The 24,553-nt window shown below is 39.5% G+C and overlaps 1 protein-coding gene across 4 annotated transcripts in view; it reads right to left on the reverse strand.

Annotated features, from left to right (window-relative positions):
• Positions 1–2,584, reverse strand: part of BMP7 (bone morphogenetic protein 7) — a 90,762-nt gene extending 88,178 nt beyond the window's left edge. For 2 of the 4 annotated variants that reach the window (XR_003094200.1, XM_025204692.1), the window contains exon 1: positions 1,647–2,584. Coding sequence is in view for 3 of the 4 variants with exons in the window: in XM_025204692.1 (XP_025060477.1) it covers positions 1,647–2,064 (418 nt within the window). In the remaining variant the exon portion in view is untranslated. The remainder of the gene's footprint in view (positions 1–1,646) is intronic. The other 2 variants (XM_025204691.1, XM_006024091.2) reach the window with 2 other exon arrangements.
• Positions 2,585–24,553: the final 21,969 nt, after the last annotated feature.

The raw sequence follows: 24,553 nt of genomic DNA on the forward strand, positions 1-24,553 counted from the left end.
AAATGTATCAATGCTAATTGGCTTACATACTGAAAAACTATTAGACAAGCATTATACTTCCAAATGGACTATATTAGCAGTCTGAAAAGAGTACAGCCTTTGGGCCAATTGTAGAGTCCTACCAGTGAGGCTTATGGTATTTAATATGGAGATGCAATTCCACTGAAACTTGAGATCTCAGCATGCAGTGCTTCATCTCCAAGTATCACTTCAGGATTGGACTGAGGTTGGCTACTGTATATGATCACAGCTATTCACATATGTGTGTGTCATAAAGCCTATACAGCTACTGATACTTCTCCTTTAGCCCACAGTGCTAGGGGAAGGACAACTATTGCACAATGCCTGTTGCCACCATGAAGCTCCAAGTGATAACCAGGAAGTTCTAGGTGATGGCAGATTTATTACAGGATTTAAGATGAGGGCATCTGACATCTGTACCATTTCATGCATCTCAGGTGCATCCTTCTCACTCCTTGCAAACGGCTCCTCATTTAGGCAATGTTTGAGTCAACCCTGCTCTGGAATTATCATTCAGATTTTGACTTGAATTTGCAGGCACCCAATCTGTACATCTGGTGGTTTCAGAGCCACACGTGATGAGGGCTAAAACTAGATACAGTGAACTGGGACCTATAATTATATATTTAAAATAGAATGCTTGTCCTGACAGCATTTTACTCAAATCCGGCCGAGTAAGTCCCAAAGGGTGTGCAATCTATAGCCAACAAATAGAAATCAGGAGGATATCAGCAAACTGCGGCATCCAATTAAAGCAGCTCAGTGAGCTGCATACAAAGCGTGGCAACTTTCACATCATTTGCATAAACCCATCCACATGTGTGTGTGAAAGGAAGCACGTTAGCTTGCCTCAACTGGGGTCACTAGAAAGAGCTGCAGGAGTAAATAAGGATTTACCCTGGAATCCTTCTCAAGCCATTAAGAAAACAGACTCCAGCAGCTTGGCCCTCTCAATCTAGTTAAGGCTGCCTTGGCCACTCCACTGGGGTCTGTCCACTTAAGCGGCTCTGGTGGCATTGTGATCGTCCACATGATTCCAAGCTCAGGGCTTTGAACTGTGTTGCAATCCAAGGTCTTTTGTTGGCTTCACGTCTTCCTTGGTGGTGCAAGAAGTCAGACAGAGCCACTAACAGGTCCTGTACAGGTCCACTCCCTCGTGGATTCTGCAAGGTAACTCATTCCGTGTGGAGGAGCAAGAGGGAAGAAGAAGGAGGGAGCATGGGAGCAGGCCAGATGAGATCTGATGGGGCACAGTAAAAGTCCTACTCATAGGACATAGGTTCTGAGTGAGCCCTTTCCAGCTGATTTCCAAACCTCCTGACACTTAAATTCACACTGCAACAAAGGCTGGATGTAGATACACTTACTTCCCCTGCCCTGCCCAAAGCCACCTGCCAGCAGGGCCATATGCGCCCCTTGTTGCTACCTGCCCCACCACAGCCTATTCTCTCCTGTCCCCACCAGAGGCTCTGGTGCCATTGGGTCCATCTCTTTGCTTTTGCCAGCAGAGAAACCAGCTTCCTTCCACCCCATCCCACTCCAGACACTTGCCCCAAACTCAGATCCTTTGCCCCAGGCTGTCCCAGACCTGTGCAGGCTGCCCCGGGCTGGGCTCGGACACTCACCCAGGTTCACGAAGCTCATGACCATGTCTGCCTCGGTGAGGAAGTTGCTGTCCTGCAGGCTGGCCAGGGGGGGGCCCTGGGTGCTGAAGATGGGCTTGTAAGGGTAGGAGAAGCCCTCTCCCTCCTCCCCCGCCGCCCCGGCCGCCTCCTCCACCGACATGGCATTGTAGAGATCCAGCATGAACATGGGGGCTGAGTTCTGCTTGCCGTGCAGATGGGGCCGGGGCCGGTGCGGCAAGCCCAGGATGGAGAGGATCTCCCGCTGCATCTCCCGGCGCTCCTGGCTCCGCAGCCGCCGGTGGATGAAGCTGGAGTGCACCTCATTGTCCAAGGTGAAGTCCGCCAGGATGCAGCGCAGCCACAAGCAGGAGAGGACCAGCAGCCGGGAGGCAGGCTGCCCGGGCCACGCGGCGCGCATCTCTCCTGCACGGAGGGGAGATGAAGAGATCCACGGGGCTGCTGAGCAGGAATAAATACTTTACCATGAAAGACAGCTGGAGAGGGGGAAAGTGCCTGCCCCGCAAAGCTCTGATCACTTGGCTAGAGGGCAGCCCTGCAGCCCAGGCTTCAGCAAACTCATGATAAAAGTTTGCCTCTGGGGGGGAGGTGGTTTAGTTTGTAAAATCCATGAGATAAATAGCAAGGATCACTCCTGAGTGGTGCTTTCCACTCCCTTTCCCCTCTTTCTTTAGGGTCTGATTTCTCTCTCTCTCTCTCTCCCTCTTCACTTCTCACAAGTGTTTGAAATGCTGCTTTACAGACAGGCAGCAGGAGGTTGTATCTGGTGGGAGGAGCAGGCAGCACAACTCAACACCCTCCCTCGCTTGCTCTCTGCTCGCTCTCTCTCTCCAAACTGCTTAGAGAAGAAAATCCGTGTTACTGCCTAGAGGAGGAACATCTGATCAGGTTGCTTTTCAGGATGTTTATGGAGGCTTCTGGCTTAGAAGAAAGGGTGAGCCATTCCCAAGTAGTTAAATTAATGTAAACATGATTAAGGGGAAGGCAGTGCTGGGGGAGGGCTGTTTAGTGGAGGGGAGGGGGGGTATGCATGTATAAAACAAAATAAACTAAGCAGTGCAGTGGGGCAGAGCCTGCCTAGAAGGCAAAAGACCAATACAGGCATGCATTTAAAATGTAATGATACCAGGAGGAAAGGTAGCCCAAGGTCGCTTGTACCCACAGGCGGTCGGGGGGATGTGAGTGGAGAAGTGTTAAGGCCAGGAGGTTATGGGTTAATAGGTGAAAGTTTAAAACAATACAGGATAGTAGTGACATGGCCCCGGACCCATCAGCTTGTGCGCACAGCTAGTGTTTGTCACAGTCTGTCTGCCTCTCATCTCCTCCCCTCTCTTTTCCTTCCATTGTTAGCTACACTCACTTGTTGCATCTTGTCCAGGATGGGGTTATCAGCCCTTTGGAGCAGGGGCCGTCTCTTACTAAGTGTCCCTACAGTGTCTGCAAGAATAGAGCCCAATCCTGGCTGAGCCCTGTCAGCTCTGCCATAACACAAAGGAGAAATAAATGACAGCATTCAGCAGTAATCTCTTGAAAGGAGAGGACCGGAAATAATTCAGACTATATGTTGATTTTTTGATTCAGCCCTGGCGGGAAGAGTGAAAGGAGAGGAGGGAAAAGAGGTTGTTTCCACTGCCTTGACACGCTCGTAGCCTTTGATGCTTCCTGATGAGCCTTGCCATGCCCAGAAGTCTGAACACCTGGTCCCACCTGCCTTCTGCACCCAGAAATGAATAGTTATTCATTTTTATTTATTTATTCAGTTTATACAATGCCAATTTATATGCTGCCCTTCCCGACAAAGGCTCAGGCTGGCTACAATAAAAGAACACTCCGCATTTATACAGACCAGTGTATCCTAAAAGTGTCGTGCAAACAGCGAGTAGCTTGTTATAAGAGCCGGGTGAAGGAGGCACTCTTTGCTTTTTAACAGAGGAGAAAGTGAGAGAGAGAACTGGAGTGGTCCATCTTTAGACCACGGTGAGAAAGGGGGAGAGTCAGTTAGGAGCCTAGCTGCCAGGCCCTTCCTCATTCTTCTGCTGCTTTTCAAAGGGGTGGCAAGAATCTTTTATAGCTCTGGAGAAGCACCGCCAGCCTGCCTGGGGGGCAGGAGAGCAGGAGAAGGACTGGAGGTGTCAGGTGATTTGCCCCGTCATCTCTTGCTGGCTCCCAATACAAACAGAAGCCATGATTTAAGGCTTCAGGTGTGTGTGTTGGAAGAGCCTTGTTCAATTCCCTGCTCTGCCACCAATCCCTTATGTGACATTAGCCTATCATTTAGCCTTTCTCTGCTTCCCATCTCTGTCCTAAAATGGGAATACTAGTATTTCCCTGGCTCATAGACTGGTAAGGCTACCTATATTTAAGTATTGTGAGTCACCCAGGTACTATGGTGATGCTATCCATAGAAGTGTCTAAGATAGTGGTAATATAGATATACCACCATAATATCCAGAAGGGGCCTTCTAGAGTCCCTTCACATGAATTAGCTGTGATTGCAACTGCATACAGTAATAAAATACCAGCTTATTTTGTGTATCATCATTTGTACAAACCCTGGATTTGTTCCTAAGTGGTAATGCCAAAACATTTCTAAGAATTGCGGCCTTCCTGTTTGAAAACGTATAACTGGCATGGATTTCAACACAAAAGGGTGTTTTGTTTCCTTGGTGCATTTGACAGTGATTGGGCCTAGTCTCTCCCCTCTGTCCGTTCCTCCTGCTGTTGCCTTATGTGCAGGACTTTCACCCAACAAACCAGGGAGAAAAACATTGAAATTAAAATACTATACAATAGATAAAGATTATAGAAATGGACAAGGAGCCTTAAGAGCAGGTATATTTCTAGAAACCATATATAGGGCAATTTTCAAGTTAACAACATTCCCTTAAAAAGCACTGCTTGTTTGGGGGAAAGGGAAGATACTCAGTTCTTCTGAACTGGGAGATTTGGGCTCCGGAAAAATCTTCAGGTAGCTGATTTCTGGGATTGATTGTGTCATTTTTTATAGGAGACAAATTTTGAGACTTCTTGGTTTGGCAGGTTCTTCTGGTTCTAGTTATGATTCTTCATTCCCTACTTAACTTCCCCCTAGCTTCAGTTGGTTAAGTTGCCTTGGGGGGGTTAAGATCAAGCAGTGTATTGTGTATCAGCTTAATAATTGTCCTTTCCCCAGGTGTAGTGAGTGACAGGGCCGTCTCTCACACTTGCATGGAAATGGATCCAATCTTTTAATAATCTTTTTCATTGCTATTTTGTATGGCTTTATTCTTTACTTCCTGGCCTAAACTGTGGACCAACATACCTGGTTTGACAGGCTCAGAATCAAGTAGAGAGAGGATATTGTGGGATCTGGCATAAGCAATAAACTTTTTATGAAAGGGGATTATTATAAGTATCAGAGAACCAAACTTTTTCTTTGAAGCTGCTGCAGGTAATTTCTCCACATGCTGTTCTACAAAAATGTCTGGCTTGTGATTGTTGAGACAGACTGCTAAATACAATCTGCTGAAATAGATACATGACAGATATGCCTAAGAGTGAGTTTGCCACTGTTATATACCAGGTGCCAGAGGCATTCTTTGTGAGTGAGGGTTGAGAACAGCAAAAAACCACTCTTGAAAAACCACTGATAGAGCAGTAGTTTTCAACCTTTTTTCATTTTCAGATCCCTAAAAAAAATTTAATGTCAGTGCGATATGGTAAGTGTGGGTATTCACACATTTCTGATTGATCATAGTCATCTTTCCTGGACCCCTTAGATATAGTCTGCAGACCCCCAGGGGTCCACGGAACACAGGTTGAAAACCACTGTCTTAGAGAATTGATTTCTCAATTACATGTTGACTTCAGTGAGGCTGCTGGGTGCAACCAAGAGTATGTCCCACTGTGTGCAATATAGCATGATGGAGTATAGAGTGAGATGGGGTCAACATTTAGCTGCAAACATGGATTTTACACATACATGCTGCAATTAGAGGATATTGTCTATGCCATAATTTCTGATTCTAATGTTTCTTCCATCATATTTTGCATACTGCTTGACCTCATTTATTGGTGCTCTCAGGGTCAGCTCCCAAGTACTGTCGACAAATTGCTGAAAATATTGGCAACCCTGTGTCATCACCCTCTTTCTCTTCTCTCCCAGGTCAATTAAGAAACCAGTTTTTCCTCTTAACTGCCATCCGCTGCTCCTCCTCCTCCTCCTCCTCCTGCTCCCTGTCAGAGAAGGAGAGTTGAGTGCTGATGATGAAGCAATACCTGGATGTTGGCTGTAGCTTTTTCAGATGATTTCTTTTAAAAAATAACTGAGTGCTTCTATTTTCATCTTTTGGGTATCTTAGTATTTTGCATGTGTATGATTTGTATATTAGCTATTATTTGTGTTTATGTAGAAATACATGCTCTGTTGCTGGATGGAAGTGACTAGTTTAGAAATAAAGGGCCCACTTCAAAAACAAATAAAGTACACACAATTTGTGTGCAATTGCATGTGCCTAATTTGTATGCATTGTTGTCATGGTCATGCATCCAAATTGCCAGATGCATACCAGTGGCTCATTCAGGTCATCAGTATGCAAGATTAACCTAAATGAAGTAAATGTATGTTCAGGTTACACAAATGGTTTCATGCTTAACTTAAAGATTGGACCCAAAGCATCCTGTCTTCCTTCTTTTATTCTGAATAACGTTAAAGCTATTTATTCTTCTTCCTCCTAATTGTTACCTTTGTGTCTTTTATACTTTCTCTTTTCACGCCTATCTGATGTATACAACCAATCCCTCAGAGTATCCTTCCTTTGTCTCTCCGAGTGCTGCACTAAAATGCATGCATCTGGGGAATCTTTTCAGTAATGATTGCATGATCAGCATCTGCATGCCATCTAATCTGGATTTGGTGGGACCCTCCCCACGTGCGACTCTCATCTAAAGAAAAGCCTTATTTTTATAAGATTATACAAACAACTTGCATATTGTATTATGTCATATTGGATTATACTTCTCAAAGTTTCTATTCGCTCTCCTTAACAGCATTGTCGTAAATGCATTCGTCAACGTGAAAATAATCGCATTGCGGATAAGCCAAATGTTAGCACTGTTTCAAGAATTTGAACTGATCTGGATTGGACTTTGCTAAGTATATTATAAAAATTGAACAATGGCTCTCATTGCCCTGGCCTCTTCTAGTCAGAGAAGAGACAGTGATAGAAGTTGTACATTCAGACTTGAAAAATGAATCTACTACTATTGGAAAATTGAATAATAATTGTTAGCAAGAAATTATTTTTAATGATTCAGACAGAAGTGGTAACTTCTGAATTCCAAAACTAAAACAGTTCTTCAGGAGAAAATCCTAAGTGTTGCAAACTGCATTCATAAAACAAGCAGAATTTAGTCATAAATTTATAAGACTGGGATAGAAGTTCACGAAATCACTATCAAGTTTTTATAGTAAAGTAATTGCAGTTGCTTTAATAAATTAACAAAAATGTTTTTCTTTTTTTTTTCAAAAGAACTTATCATGCAAGTACTCAGAGGCCCAGACTTGCCAAAGTAACTCCTACCATTTCGTCTATAATTTTGCAGTCTCAGAAGATTATGTATACACTCTTTTGGCTATATTTTTGCAACAAAGGCAAAAATGTGATATTATGTGCAAAAAACAGTCTGTGCATCCAAAACCTGTGTCTCACACTTGTTAAAAAAATGTGCAGGCATTGCTTTCATGTAGCAGATTGTTACACACAGTCATAGGCTACGTTGTGATCCTTTTGAAAATTTGGCTCAAAAATCTTGCTTCATCATACACTTTTATGGTAAAATACAGTCTTTTCATCTTATTCTCCATCATCACACTGTCAAGATTCTTGTTTCATTGCTAAGTAATCTTTTTATTTATATTTAAGTCATTTAATTTAAATTTATATATATATATATATTTTAGTCATTTACTTTTGATAATCACTGCAAATGGAATAATTATACCTTTTCCAGGCAGTTATGTGCAGATTTACTTTGAAACCTGACCTTTGTTCTCAGGGGTTTACAGCAATAACTGGCTCTAACTTGCAAAACACAATGGGCCAAATGCTGGATGCCTTCACTTTTGCTGTCCAGGCAGGTGCAAAGTAATACCTCAAAAGAACCTTTATTTTGTTCCTCTATTCCAATTGGTACATAAGTGCTTGCATAACCTCTGCACAGCTGCTACACAAACGACTCATGCCACAGGCATTAGTAATCTTAGCAGGGAAGGTTGCATGGAAAATTGGGGTGTGTATGCTAAGTCATATATACTATGCTCTGAGCCTTAAAACCCTCTGCTGAAGAAGCAAGGGGTCACTCAAGGCTCTGCATATTGCAGGGCAGGTTTATATGCAACAACTGCACCCCACATTTTCTCTCCTGGTGGAGGTTTATTTTGCTTGTGTGTATGAGCACGCAGGAGCCAGGATTTGGCCCAGTGTTATCTTCATTCATTATCAAATTCTACTTGATTTATGTTTCATTCCCATAGAAACAGTGATTTTAATGGTTTATTTTGAATACATATTAAAGCTACTCTACCTGGCAGTGAATTCTGAGCCGCCAGCTTTTTGAGCTATGTTGGATTGCAGAGGTGAAGGAGTATACTGTGCATTTTTGTCTCTGATCCTGTTTCTAAAATAACGTTTTCTAAATATGCAATTGTTTCTATAGAGTCTGTGAACTTATCTAAAAGTAGACTGAAGTCAGGAGTTGATTTGATTTTTCTATAGCCCTGGCCACAAAAATCCCCTCCAGAATTACACAAATGATTATGCTTTGGCCCCAATTCTCCATGGTTTAGGGCATGTTCCAGCTCCCTCTGATTCAGGAAGGAGGTTTGCCACAGTACAAGTGGCCGCATGAAGCAATCTTCCAAAGATCCAGCAGCCGAAGATCATTAACCACAAGGTTTATGCTGGAAGTTTTTAAAATAATATGAACTGGCCAGATGCTCTGCTGGTGTAAATTGGCCTCACTCCATTCATGTCAATGTATTTACATGAATTTACGCTAGCTGAGGAGCTAACCTAAGCTATCCTGTTAGCAAAGTAAAGGAGGAGACTATTCTACTGTTAGAATACTTCAGAAGGTGTTCGTTTGTTTGTGGTGTTAGTTTATGCTGCAATCCTGAACACACAAATATTATCCTACAGTGTCATGAGACCAAAGCTGTAGCTACTGCTGTGGATGTTCCTGTAGATTTTTTTAGTAGGAAACATTTGTGACAACTAAATAACATTGAGCATGCAGTGGGTTTGCACCATAAATTATATCTTTTCGCCAGTCACCCGGAATCTCTTTTACAGTCCTCTGAACCCCATAGGCAAATATATATTGTTAGACGATTAAGATAATTTTTCAGTTAAGACGTCAAACTGCAAGGAGGACAATGGGAACAAAACCCCTTTTGTTCGGACTAAACTGTTCCTAATGATCCCCTCTATAAACAGTGGCACCAGTGGAGGTCTCAACAAGGCTCCTCATTGAGACCCCTTTCAAAAGGACAAGCAGAGCAGAACATGGGGCAGAAACGCTCTGAGAGTTACTGCACTCCACTCCGCTTTGGTGGTCCAACCACAAGAGAGAATCTGTTGTTGTTTGTTTTTCAAGGCACCTGAGATAATTTAAAAGCATACATTTAAACAATTAGTATCTTATAATGCTGCCTAAATGTTGGGGGAGTTTTGTTTGTTTGTTTAATATGAATTAAGGGACTCAAACAGATTCTTATATATTCCGCCTACATTTTGAATAAGAAGTGGGGGGAGGTGTGTGGAGCCCACCCTCAAGGAAAGGGCAAAAGTTAAGTCCCAAAGGAGCTAAGATTTTGGAGATCCTTGCATTTATATTTGGAATTAAATTCTTCCTTTGGGGATATGGTTCTCTGCATAATGAGGTAGAGGCAAGTTTTGCACAAAGCTCCCAGGTTTCTTCTGTTCAGCTTTAGAAAAATTCAAGGCAGAACGATGGTCTTCACCACTAAAGGCCAAGCACATATTCTCAGAGGATACTCTGTATGGGTATAGTTCCATAAAGAGTGTGTCTTCATGCCATTGAGGGTTATGGAAGTTATGAATGACTTTGCAATTAGTCTTTTTTACATTTTGATGTCCTAAATATATCTGAACAATAGAACAGAAGATCTTTCATTAAAATTAAAATCTGTTTATAGAATTTCTTCTGTGTATGTAAATAGAAAGTGATAATAGGTCAGACAGTACAAGTCCATACTGATACAAATAAAACACTGCTATCTACATGGGTTAGTTGAAACAGCTTGTAAGAGATCATGATGAAAGATGGAACAAGAACATTCATTTTATTCTGTGAAACAGTTTCTGACATGTCCTGGGCAGATTCACAGGATCTTCTAACACCAGCGAGGTTGTGACAGAGCTAAGGGGGTAAATGGAGATACAATGTGAAATGAGAGTTGGTAGGAAGTGTGCATAGTAATATTGGGCCTTTAGGCAATATCAAGAAAATGAATTGGATATGCCCAGTGCATAAGGGTCATCTAAGACAGAGGAGTAATTTGGTAGAATTGACCAGCACTGAGGATTGCAGTGTTGTTTTGGAAAGTGATATGGGAAGCAGAGAAGAAAATATAGTTCTGACTCGTTTGCCCCACTCACTTGAAAGCTGCATTTCTGGTCTGAAGAACTGAAGAGTATTGCAGTACTGTATCAGTTTTATGCATGGGATGTCTGTGAACTGGGCCTTTGCAAATCACTGTTCTTCAGTGCGGGGTGGCATTGTTATATGAGGTATATCCTTCTGTTTCATGAATTTCATGTTGTTTCATGCGGGTGTGTGCATGTAATCTGTGTGACACCTATTTGGTTTCAAGGATGCAATATTCTCATTATATGTCACGTGTCTGTTTTTCTTCAAAGTCAGCACTCAGATTTTTCTTGTCAACAGTGGACTACAACTGGTTGAAATTTGCTGGCTATTGCTTCAAAGACTCTCTGCTTGGGAATTCCAGGGAGATAGACTGCTAAAACACCTTACTCATCTACAGCAGCTTGAGAGAATTAAGCTATTCAAAACAAAATGAACAAATAGCTTTGTTACCATGTTAATGTCAGCTATGATATATTTTATGTAATGATTTGATTGGTGGGGTGGTTCTCATGTTTAGGAGGTATATGAAAAGATATTTTTATTCATATATTTGTATATATTCTGATTCATATAAAAGCCTATTTGCAGTGTCTAAGACTCTTAACATTAAATGTAAATATACTGATTGATACCTAACAAATCAAGGCATATATAAGAGAAATAAACTTGTCTGCAACTTCCCAAACAAAGTTTCAGCAGATTCATGCTAAGGAGAAAAATGACCTGCAAAGTAGACTTAAAAGTGCTGAGTATTAGGATTACCTAGAGTAAGAATTAATTTTGTTTAAAAAAAATCTAAATTTTGACATTTTATTTCAGTTTTGCATTAGAATAAAAATTAGACCTTTCAGTTGTTTTCAGGTTCAAGTCTGTTCTGAGCCACTCTCCACCTCTCACACACCAGAGTCACACACACCGTCAGTCTGTACCCATCACCCCCTCACTTTCTGGTGTTCAGCTGAATGTGAGCTCAAAGACAGCCAAGCATACTGGTGAGCTGGATGGTAGCAAAATGTCCTGTTTTTAGACTCAGGAAGTATTGTCACCCTAACCTTACATGCTCTAGAGGACTCAGCAGCTCTACCTGTAGCATGCTTTACATGCTGTAAGTTCACACCTGCCTTACTTGGCAGTAATTTCTTCATGGGTGCATAATGTTGTTCTAAAGCACCGCGGTTAGTGGTCTCACCTTGGAAGTGGAAGAACAGCTGTATGTCCCTGACTGAGAGCGGGCGACTACAACTCTCTTATTGAAGTTTTGTTGAAAAAAAGACTTAACTTTGACAAGCTTTACTTTCAGTGAAATCAGCTAATGTTGAAACCAGTCGTTGCATCTGAAGAATAGAACTACTGTGAATGGGCAACAAATCATGTACCTAAAATGAACAAGAGGCCAAAATATGGCCAAAATATGTACAAAGTAGGTTGAGGGTACCTATGTTTGATACTAAGCGTGAAGCACAGCTCCAGTCAAAGTATGTATACAGCATCTGTGATGCTTTCAAATGTAATGTTGTCTTTTAGATGGAATACAAAATCAAGTGTCTGGCCACTTACGATCTTTAATATTTCCTGGAATCAGTGTGTTAGTTCTGGTATCCTGGGAAAATTTCAGCTCCAATTCTAATATTTTTCCCTCTCTCAATTCTTTGTATTTTTTACAAATGGCATTCTCCCTCACTGTTATGCAGTGTGACTCAGTGCTGTTATTTGAACTGAAAAGATCATTTATCGTGCCTTTATTTTATGTGTGTTTAATAAAGTGGTAGCTGTCTTAGCTATAACTCATGACTCTAATTCTCATTCTCCAGTGGCGGAACCAGCGATTCAGCATTCCGGTAACATCAGTTCAAAGAGTCATACGAAAGACTCAAATGGATGTCTAAGCATTTTAACTTTTATTATACCTCCCCTCCTATATTTCTCTCTTGGAAAGATAAACTCTGTATTTGAAGAAATGAAAAGTACAAAGCTTCCCTGAACCTTGTAATGTAAAATGTAAAAAAAGTGATGTTATCTATAGAAAGTAGGTTTTAAATGATATCAGCACACATTTAGCATGAAGCATTTCCTATGGTAATGCCTCTCACTTTCCCAGACTTTTACAGGCACCAAGTGGCACACAGGCCACAGACCTCTTTGTAATGTTAATGAATCATCTTAATGGACTACTTTAGCAGAAACATTCATCACCTTTTGTACCACAATGATTTTTTTTTGTTATAGTTAAATGGTTAAGTAGGCAATAAATGCCTATCAGACCAACCACTATGCAGTAGTAATCCACCTCACTATAAATCACTGGTGGATTATTATTGTCCTGTTTAATTAACACTCTGAGGTATTCTATCATTAGATCGATTTTAACCTTCTATTAAGAGGACATTAACATTTCAAATAAGAAGTGTTTTTATGTGAAAAGTGTTAATCTGGATGACCCGTGACTGGTGGCAAATGAAGGTAAAACAGGATAGGGGGGAGGGGGTGTTGTGATGACTTCTCTCACAGATTTTCACAGAAATTAAAAATCAGAAGAGATGGATGTCCCAGTGGAACTCCCACTGAAGTCACAGATAATCCTTCTGCTCATTTGTACCAGGTTCTAAATGCCTTTGGTTGTATTTAGCAGTTAAAAAAAGTATTTGACCCCAAAAGCCAGCAACATGGCATTTTTGTGAGTTTCATATGTGTGCATCTGTTTTATGTTTCTCTTTGTAGTGATTTAAGCAGGCCTTGTCATGATGAAATCTCGTACCGTATTTTCCTGCAAGAAAAAAAGGGTGTGGGGGGAAGGGGAGGCTGATCCTGTTGCCCCTCTGTGAACTCTTTTCAGACTTTGCAGCCAGGAGGAGTCAGCTAAGCAGAAAGAACTCCTGGGAAGGAAAGGAACACATAGGCTTATAAAAGGTAGCTCTTTTATAGAAATAATCCTGCAATTATATTTCAGATACAGGTTTCCCTCATTTTATACTGTACGTGCATTCCTGGAAAATGGTACATAACTCAAATTTGCAGAAAGGGAACCCACTTTACAATGTAACAAATAGGGATAGGTTCCACAACCTCAACTGTACTGACCCCCAGACCTATTTCTAACGCTTTTACAAGACATTTTTGCTACTCACCAACAGCAGACAGTGCACACCAGCACAGGGTGGTGGTGAATGTTCAGTTGATGTGAAGAGGGGGTGGTGAAGGCATCATTTATGGACCAGAGAGAGGGATAGGAGATAAGCTAGCAGGACGCTTAGAAGCCATAATGGGGATGGCAACTACAGAAACACGTGTCGCAGACAACGAGTGTGGAGCACAGATCAACACAGGAGACTATATTTTGGTGTGTATCACTCCCACAATGCACCGCACAAAGCAGCTGATTGCAGGCTTCCACCACACCAATCACATAAGAGTGAATTTACCTTGCATACAACGAATGTTTGGTATGAAGTGAGTAATCGCATAAGAGTGAATTTGCACATACAGAACCCGCATAAAGCAAGGGAAACCTGTATAACTCTGGCAGTGGGACTGCAGCTTGCTGCAGGATCACACTCTATTCCACGTTGCGCAAGGGACAAGCATTTTTGTAATTGTTGTACCTGAAAGTTGCTTTTCTGGTTGGTGGGAGAGCAGCAAGGTGACAGATTCATTTGTCTTCTAAAATTCTTTCTTCAATGAGCAAACACTAGCTATGAGCAAGTAAGCTAAATGCACTCTTTTCTATCTGTGAAATCCAGTTTTGCTTTAAAGATAATTTATGTCATTTTCTTCACGCAGCCACATTAGCATTAATTGTCAGTATTTTTATCTTAAACTCATTTTGCAAATATCACAAACAATAGCTGTTGGAAGTGGATAAATATTAACAGATGATGGATATCTCTATTTACAGTTACAGAAACTAAGGCAGAAAGGTCAGTCTCCTGGCCAGAGGGAACACGTGAGTGGCTGACTCCAGGTGTGCTGCAAAATTCTGCAATACACTTCCCTCTCCCTTTTGTATGTATATGTACGGATCTGTTAAATTATGTTCCTGGTGTAGGTTCTTCTTCCAAAAGGAAGAATGAATAGAAGCCATAGATGGAAAAAATAAAACCAAACTTCCCATCTGAATCAAAAGCTACCGAGTAAGGCCAGGTCCTTTAAGATTGAAAGGGCTTATCTTTTGCCAGGTAAATGTGGAGATGCACCATCTTATTTACTATACTGACCAGAGGCAAAAAAAGCATAGCATTAGCATTTTCAATTAACATTTCAATTACAGTTGCACATTAGTCTGCCTATGCCTATCCTGCAATGATTCACGGCCGACTACGAGTTATCTTAAATGAAACAGTACAGAACAACAAAGGGATGTGTCCAAAACAAAAGTACATGAATTCAGGAGAAATTGTTGCTTTCATTCTAGAATTTAAAATAACTTAAATGAGGGAAAACAATGTGTGATGCACATACTATTAATGCCACAGTTTGTTGTGAATCACTGAACACGGATACACAAAACCCACAAAAAGTTTCAAGTGTAGACATGCCCTAAGAATAACCCCTTTCATTCCCCATAGACACACCCAATTAATTAAATTCATCATTCCCTAGCTTTAAGCCCCAGGGTTCAGTCTTTTCTGGAGCAAACACAGTGCATTATTCAACATTTTCACTTATACAACTTGGTCAGCCAAGCCTTCATGTCTGCGCACATAGTAGGACATCTAGCCAGGATTTTCCACAGAACTCCTCACATCTTTGGAAGATAGGTGCTGAATTTATGAATAGATGATATTCCATGGTCATTTTAGATTACATTCCTGTGCTAGTTTCCACAGCATAGAGAGTTAAATTCTAATAAAGTCTCTGCATCTATATTCCCTGTAACTGCCTGTGAGAAGTGGTGGCTGAATGGATGCTGAATGACTTACACACTCCAGTGACATTTCTTTGTGATGCATGATCAACGAGTCAGCTGCACAAGCTGTCCACTGCTGCCGTAAAGATTAAATAGCTGAAGCAGTTCACACGTAGATCAAATTGTCTATCATCTATTTTATGTTGATCATACCCAAAGCAATGGTGAAGGCTGGGTAGTGAAAAGATGGGACATTTGCTTATTTTTTCCTTTGCTTTGACCTTCTCAGGAGCTAAATTTTCACCTCAGATCCCATGCACTGAAATCAATGGGATGTTAATGAGAGTAAAATTGTGTCACGTATGGCCATATATTCATGCATTTAAGAAGTTAATTTTCAGTCACTGGTTGCAGTGACATAGCTGACCTATGTTTATATTTGTAGGAAGATTTAGTTCCTTCCACCTAGCATTCCCCCTTGCCCTCCTGTGAGTTTCATTGCTTGTGCCCTGTCCAACTCTTGCTCTCAGCTCCAAAGTATAGTCTTTTAACTACTGTTTTCCTCTATACCCCTGAGAAGTTCTGCCTTTTCTTTCACTTACCTGTGAACCTACTTTCTTCTTCCGTCTCAGGCAATAACTGGTGGCAGTAGCACAGCAGTAGATAAACACACTGGTCCAGGTTCACAACCTGAATGTCAAAATTCTCTCCTCTTTGGTTTGCTCTGGGGACACTGCATGGTCACACCTTCCCTCACTCAGATCAGACCATACTCACAGTTTAGATTTCAATAAAGAAATAGTATGAAAGAGTGCATATAAGTTAGAGATAGGCATACACATTGAATGTCACAGTAAATTATAGAGTACCTGTGTCTTGGGAATATAGATAACATTGGCCTTATGGGGTCTGATTGAAGTTTTGAGTCAGACCATCTGACTTTCAGTGTATCTGTATCTGTCATTATACACTAATGATTTTTATTGTTGTTGTTATGTTATATGGACAGCAGGTTACCTCTTAAGTGTTACTAAATTTTAAAATCAAAGAAGCCTGGAGGTATTAACAAAGTGTTTGTGTTAAATAAATACCTTGCGTGGCTTTTATGCGGACTAAATAGGCAAAATTGACCTCTTCGATTCAATTGTGTTTGTGGTTTAATTTCTCAGTGCATAGCATAAAATATTCTGAATAGACTCTTAGATAAATATCTTTATTGATGTAATGTCTGGACAGCAATATTTATTTAAGTAGCCACTGTTAATTAAGATTCATACTTGGTAGGCTACATCAATGGTTAGATTTTTTTCTGGATAGTTTTCTTTTCTTCCAAATGCAGTTGATTTGCAAGAATAAGAGAAGACGAAATGGGCTGACTGAATTAATGGTAAATTTGAACTGTATAAAAACTTTGAAATGAGTTCTGTATAACACATGGCAAAAACCTTTACTAAGCAGAAAGTTGCACCAGCTTTTACTCCTGTCTCTGTTTAAGCCAGGAGAGAATCGAAAGGAGTGACAAATACCAAGATGGTCATTTCTAATTTTAAATTAGACTACCTACCAATTTGAAATTACATTTTTGTTTGTTTTCTCCTCTCTACCTAAAAAGAGTTATAACTAGGGTCTTGTTCCATTAATTTTTAAGCAGTGCTCTTTCCTGACTTCAGTAAATGTTCTGCATAAAACCTAGAGATGCAATATGTTTCCTAGAAAAAAACAAACCAGTACTTGCATGTACACACCATTCATTGTCTTCAACAAGAGGAATGTACAGACCTGTATATTGACTGCAGGACAAAGCCCCTTTGTGTCAAATAGAAAATGGATTGTCTGATCCAGAAGTAACAATGTGAAGAAAATTATTTTTTCTTGACTTGCTGAACAGTGGAACGCTGAGTGGATGTTGCATACTTCCAGTTAAGTTCTGTGAAATCACTTTATACAGTCCTGCCAGCAATTGTGTAAAGACTCCTCCTTCAGTGCCAGGGTAGAGAGCATAGAGAGCTTGAAATTAAAATGAAATGTTTTGATTGACCTGAAATTAATATTTAAAAAAAAAAAATGTTAGACCAAAATTTCAAATCTTATTTTTATTTCAAACCAAAATAACATTTTTTAATTACCAACTAGACTGGAAAAATATGTTGTTTTTCTCAACTCAGTCTACAAGTGCCTTGTTTTCTACAAAGTCTTTGAATTAATGGGACTGCACTGATTTACACTAGCTAAAGATCTGCCCCAGAGGCCAAAGAGAGAAACAGTTGTTAAGCACTGCCAGTTAATTATGTTACTGGGGATGAAGACAGAAAAAAGATACCAATCTGAAGGGAAGGGGACTCATCAGCTCTGTTATACCTATTCTTTTACCACAAAAAAGATAAACCACAATAATTTACTCTGAATGAAGCAGGTGGTAAATTATTGCACTTTAGCTTCAACACAAAGTGAGATAGAGCAGACAGACAAAACAGTTACAGTGGATTCAACTGAGGTAAGTCCATCCTCACCCTTTTAAAGTAGTATAGTTGTTTCATCTGTCCATACCTTAAGCCTAAAAATAAATTATCTTAAGAACTAACATTATCCTCAGTCTAATTTAAAAGACTCAGAACCTGATTGAAAGCAATGGTTGTTTTGGTTGAGTACTGTATGCAGGGTCAGATTTTGTCATATACATTACTGGAAAAGTTAAATAACATTTGCTGCAATATTACTGTTGTTAAATTTTATTTAGAAAATATTTAGAATCCCATAGCTAAATGGGAAATGAGTACAAGTATGTTTTTCTTCCTGAGAGCTTAATATAAAACATTTTATACCAATGTTTAAGGCGTGTGACCTCAGTTATTGCTGAATATATTATTACTAATACAAGATGTCACATATCACATTTAAACAAACACCAGATTTCAAATAAAACTAAGGTTTCTCTTAGTTCCAGTATGTGTTACAACATGACAGTAAATGCGAAGAGAAGTAGGCAAAATAGAGGAATTTTTGTTAAATTTCCCTGTCAAGATGTGAAATGAGTTACAAGGAGAATCTGAATGTATGCCCTGCAACCTCTTATTTTGCTGAGACAGGCGATACTTCATTTATTAAATGTGAAGCCTTCTTTCACATAGCAGTGAGAGCTCCACTGGCCTGCCAACTTTATCTCCCTATAAATATTTACTTTTGGCTGCATTTAAATGATTGAGCTTTTTGTTCAAATTACACAAAATCAGAGACTGAAATCATATGATGGCAGCTCACTCGCCTCTGTTCTTTGGCCAGTGTTGCTAAGATCAGTATTAAATCCCTCCACAACATGGAAATAAGTAAGGTACAGATGTGGCAAGGTTCTCTTGAGACAGCCAGGCTGCTACAATAAAAGGGGGAACAGGGGAGTATGAAAGTCCTTGAATCAGTCAGTAGTCGTTATAAAATAGTGCCCTCTCCATGGAGTGACCAGTTTTTCTAAATTAAATAAAAGTATAATAACCACTTTCTCTTTTTAGTCCTGTGCAGTGTATGATATACTTTGCCTATTGTCCCTATGCTAATTTCAAATGTTCTCCTATTTCAAATTTCCCTTATTTTCTCTCCTTCATCTGCTAGATGGTGACATTCTGCACAGGAAATCTGCATAGGAATCTAAGAAATCTCTGGGAGATTTCCTAGATTGCTTTTTGCCTGCTTATCTTCTTCCCTAGCTCTTGCGGTGAATTTTCTGATTCTCTCCATCCTAATGGTGGCATGAAAGGGTTTTAGGTACCAATTCAACTACTGCTGTGTGACACTGTTTGCATAGACCTCGGCACATGGATGGAACACCATTTGTCCTTTCTTTACACAGATATGACAGCATCCACACTAGTAGGAAGGCTATGCCTTTTTAACTAAACTGCCATAGTTAAATCAATACAGCTTTTGTGTATAAACAAGTACTTATACATTTACTTTTATATTTAACTTGACTACCACAAGTAATCCAACTGAAGTCAACCACAGGAAATGCAGTGGAAAATGTGGAAGTTGGGGCTAATATACCATAGATTATCAAAGGCTCTGACTTTAGAATGGCATAGGTGCAGGAGGCCACACTTTGCTGCATTCCAATTTACGTTCTTACTCTTACTTGTTTTATCATGAATTATGGCAGGCAGGATGGCTTTGGAGATACAGCACTGAACAAGCTAGGGGTCAGCGTATTTGGATTATATTTTTGCTAGGAAATTCAGTTGTTAGCACTGCAGATGGATTCCTTTGTGCAGCTCATGTAGTTCTTCGATGCCTCACTTCTACAGGGCACTTTACATGATTCAGATGAAATCCACAGTAAAAATTATACTTATCTAATTTTTGTATATCTATAATATATACATTATTACATCAAATCAGCACCAGATTCATTAGTCTCTCAAAACATTCTCCATAATATTTGTAACATGCTAAAATTAGAAGGTGGTTGCTGAACACATTTCAGCAGCAAGCTTTAGGTTCACAATTCCTTTTCTGTTGCATGGTCAGAACTGTATGTGAGGCCCCTTTTAACTCAAATAAGGAAAGGTGCTTAAAACATAGCTTAATTTATAACAAACTAACACTCTGACTGAAATAGAAATCTAGAAAACCAATTTAATTTCAGTTCATATGAACAATTCCCTGCTGCTCCAGCAGCCCGTGTAGTGTAATAACAGCTGTTAGGCAACACCTATTATTTAGTTTTATTACATCAGTAACAGGAGGCACCCTGTCGTTAAAATAAGAGAGTTTGGAATTGGCTTTCCTAATTCACTTCTTAGCATTCTATAATTTTGGGCGTGAACTCATCCGGTTCTTCACAGAGAGGGAAATCTGAACTGGCTGATGGGAATGCTCATTTTACTTCTGCTGAAGAATCACATTTTATTAAGTGGCTTAGAAAAGCTTCAGCCTGATTGACTGGAGATGACTTTGACCACATTCAGTTGAAGTCAGAACTAGTACACAGAGTGGGATTACACACAGTGTTTTCATCAACATCTGTTCTGCGCCAGTTATTTCTAACTCTTCTCTTTGCCATCGTGGGGTACCAGTCTTGCATTTCTTTCACATTCCAAACACTCACTAAGGGGATCAAGCACAAAAGGATTAGGGACCCTTTTAAGTTACACAGTAGAATTTCTGCAGAAAAAAAATGGAATGGCTCAAAATATATATGCAACCTGAGTCTTGCAAAAGAACTGTCTCACTGATAATATGGGAGCTAGAACCTTCATCACGTATTCACTTGTGACTAAGCCAGAAATGGAGACTAATATACTGGAAGAGGTTCTTCTCCTAGCATGTATCAATGTATTATAACACATTTTTATTGCCAACTTCTAAATCATTTTCTGCAAGGCTCTGAGTTGGACTGTATTTCTAAGCATCTGTTTGTTTACAAACTGTTAACCATTATTGTCTGTTGATTGTTATTCCAAAAGACATTTTTTGAAACTGCATACAACACAGCATCATTTAGACCATGTGGTTTCTCTTAACATAGGTGACACCATATTTATTTAGATGACTCTGTATCATTTTATCAACCAAACACAGCAGAAGCTAGGCTTTCACAGCAACGTGACATTATTGTGTATTTATTTGACACTATATTCATAACAGCTTGTGTGAAGTAATTTTCCAACTGTTTGCTGAGATGTGAGGCCTGTCAGTCAGTGGCTGCATTATAAAATTTATTCTCTCTCTAATGGCTTGTCAACACACATTTATTTCACTAATTTAATTAATTAATTGGTGAAAATTTCTTGAGTGCATGAAGCCCTACTGGAGTGAAGATGTTTATCACAACACAATGGATTTCTTTAATATATAATATTGACTATTCTTGTAAATTCGGTAAAGGACCAAAAGCTGCTACATTAAGGTAAGACTACAAATACCATATCTACTCAAATGTGTTTTAGATATTAAATATTGCGTTATAATAACAAACTTATTTTTCGTCATTTAGACATGCCCATCATGCATATATCTAAACATGGAAATTGATTGCAATAGATTTTTCAGAATAAATTATTCTGGGATAAAAATCAGAGGCAAACAAAAGTTACTGTGGAGTAGCTTGTTCCATAATAAAAATTCTGGTCACTTTCCAGGTACGGAGAAAAACTGAGGGCACCTATACACATGCTCTGGGGTGGGGGTGGGGGGTGGCTCTCGGGAGTCACTCTAATTAAAATGCCCACAATGTCTTGTGCATTCAGTGTCCCATCTTTCAAAATGGTGGTGTGGGGGGGAGCTTTAACTAAAACTCATTCCATAAGCTTTAGTTAAAGCATCCCTGCCACCATGTTGAAACAAAGGGGTTGCTAAATCCACAAGATGTTGCAGAACACTGGATTCCATTAATTGAGTCTGCTCCAATGCGTTCTAATCAGAGCGTGTCAGAGCACGTGTAAAAATGCCCTTAGTTCTCAGCCTTTCAAGCCCTTTTGAAGACAAACAGAAATGATACAGCTGTTACCAGGAATTAGTTCTGTCACTGAGTGCTGAATTTAAGTTGTAACATGAACAGAGACAATTCTGCTCTCCATTTGAATTTGAACACAAATTTTCTACATTTTTTTTAACAAAAAGCTTCCATTCTTTATTTTAATAGCTGGCATTCTAAGTTTATTTGTTCATTTTGCTGTAAACCAGTTTGGAAGGGACCTACCAGTGACATTTCCAAATCAATTAATTAGATACTGCTGGTGGCTTTAGGATCTCAGCCAGTGCCTTTCAAAAGACTTCCACCGTTGACTTGAGAAGATTTGGGTCATGTTGTACAGGCAACTGCAGCAACCTGACTTTTCTTTTTGTTCTGTTTCATTTTCTGGTTTTTCATTTAGCTGTAATTCATGCACAGTCTTGGATTTAGAACACTTTTATTGTTTCTTTTACATGATATGTAAGTGTGTGGCCCTGATTTTAAAAGTTGCAAAGGCAACCTCAAGTCTGACACTTCCTAGCCTTTGGCTTAGTAGCTGTAGCAATGTTCTTTTTAATATAGCTTCTTGTATGTAAGTATTATCATAATTCAAAGTACTGCATGTTGAAGTAAACAATTCAACTGAGGTCTAAATACTACACTGATATATTATTCAGTATCTCCATGGAAGTTGTTTCACATAGAAATGCGTGGTACAATGAGCAGAGATGGGGAGATTCAGGTTTCTGAGGAGATATAATATTGTGTGAAACCTAGTGCAGAGGAATGAGAACTGATGGCTACAGCTGCACCGGAAAAGTACAAGCCTCTCCACATGTAACACTGGCCTCTATACATGTTCAATAAAGTTCTTTTTAACAGCTCAGCCTGCCTGCTGTTCAATTATTGCGAATGAAACAAAGTGTATACAACATTCAAACTGAATGGGATAAAGCATATTTTATTGATGTTACTTTGTCAGTGTTCCTTTTGTCCTCAATATCCCATTTCCCCACCCCCTATAAGTACATTAACTTCTCTAGCAGCACTACAAAGTGTTAGGTCTGAAAATCACTGTGACAAAGATTCAATGCAAGCTTCATTTCTACTAAAGAAAAGACCTGTCAGAATTTATTTATGGTGAATTGATAAAAAACAAAGAAAAGGGTCAGAAACAAATCCTCCTATTACAGTGATTTGGCTGGCTGCTTACTAAATGGCTTGCAGGTGTTTCTCACTCAAATGTCAGGTAACCTAAAATGAGCATTAAGTTTGTGTCTTCAACAAAGCATAGCATGTCAATTGGGAATGGATATACCATTTTAAAACTTAGCTGTGAATAACTTGTCATCTCTTGCTTTTATGGGTTCTATTAATTAAAAACGATCATTAGCTTTTTGTTTAACTGCCTGATGATGGATATCTCATTCTGCTCCGTTTGCCAACAGTAAAATCTGCCAATTCACGGAACATCTTTTCCCCCCAACATTGTCCAAACCACAGTGAGATAAAGCTGATGAGGAATGGAAACTCTGTTTAACTTAGTAGACTTCCCAGAAGCTCTTTTATGGCTTCTAGAAAATTTTTCTATTTAAAAAAAAAAAAATGTATCTATGTGTAGAAGTAACAGCGATGCCGGTTCCCACCTGCATAATAAGCATTCCTAACTGCCCTAAATATTTCTTTTTTGTTCCTGGCATCCTTCACATACCAATGGAAAAGGGCTCTCCCTCTCCTCAGATCAAGGGCACTAAGTTTCCAACACGATAAGTGTTAATGAAAGTTCAGGAATGGCAGAACTAAGCCAATCAGTTTTGCTTTCATGCTGAAACATGACGATTTACAGACTTCTCTCTTCATTTAAGATTGACTATTTTAAGTGATTTTCTCACACAGTTTAAAAATAACTGTGAATAGATATTTCAATTCTATGACTATGTCTATTAATCCATCAAAACACTTTATTTTAGGCTCTAAAAATAATTGACATTAAGATAAATGCATGTTACTTTAATGTGATATTTTTATTGGACTTCCGTAGAAGTATAAACAGTGTTAGATCAGAATATGTCATTTCTTCAGCAGTTACAAAAATAACTTTGAAACTGGCATCAGTCATTTTGTATGTACTCTTTTATAGCCCAAATACCTTAAAGGGTATCTTTACCTAAAGGAGACAAACATAACGAAAGGGCTTTTTGGCACAAAGCTATTTTTATGTGGGTAGAAAAATGCAAATGTGTCTTATTATCTGCTTTGTTCAGTGTTATCCATGATGAGTGAAGGTATAGCTTACAACTTTTTATGATTTATGGAAGCAATCTTCTTTTTCCTCAGTCTACCATCTGTGACACCCTCTACTGCTTATGTGCTTTTAAACATACGTTGAGGCAACTGTATCACTTATATTCCCTTTGTTCCCTCTTTCTTTTCACTTCAGCACCAAAAATAAGGGATCATTATGGATCTTTTCAGGCACATTGTGTCCATGTTTGCAGCTCTAATTTATTTTTATTCATCCATCAGAGTTTGCTGAGTAAAAAAAATAAATAAGGGCCTCGGGAAGGAGCCCAGCGGTTCAAGATTAACTGATAATTGTCTGGATAGTAGTTTGATGTGGTTTATATTTTTTGTTTTGAATGAAGATTGAGGCAGAGAATTTTTCATTGTTTTATTATTTTATTGCTGTTGTTTATTGCTCCCAATTCCTACTTGCACTTAGCTAACACTAGAAGATGTATTTGGGTCATAATTCTTTAAACCGTTGTTTGCCGTTTTGATGAAAAAAGCAAGCCATTAAAATATCTCCCTGTAAGTTCATGTAATGTAGTTTTATTTGCAACCTGCTGCTAAAGGCACGGTATAAGGTTGTCAGGTCTATGCTGAACAAAACGCTGCTGACTCTGATGTGGAATTGCTGAAAAAAGCTGCAGGGGTTTTGCATCACTCTTT

The sequence above is a fragment of the Alligator sinensis genome, unplaced genomic scaffold (assembly GCF_000455745.1).
Source record: "Alligator sinensis unplaced genomic scaffold, ASM45574v1 scaffold970_1, whole genome shotgun sequence".
Taxonomy (NCBI): Eukaryota; Metazoa; Chordata; order Crocodylia; family Alligatoridae; genus Alligator; species Alligator sinensis.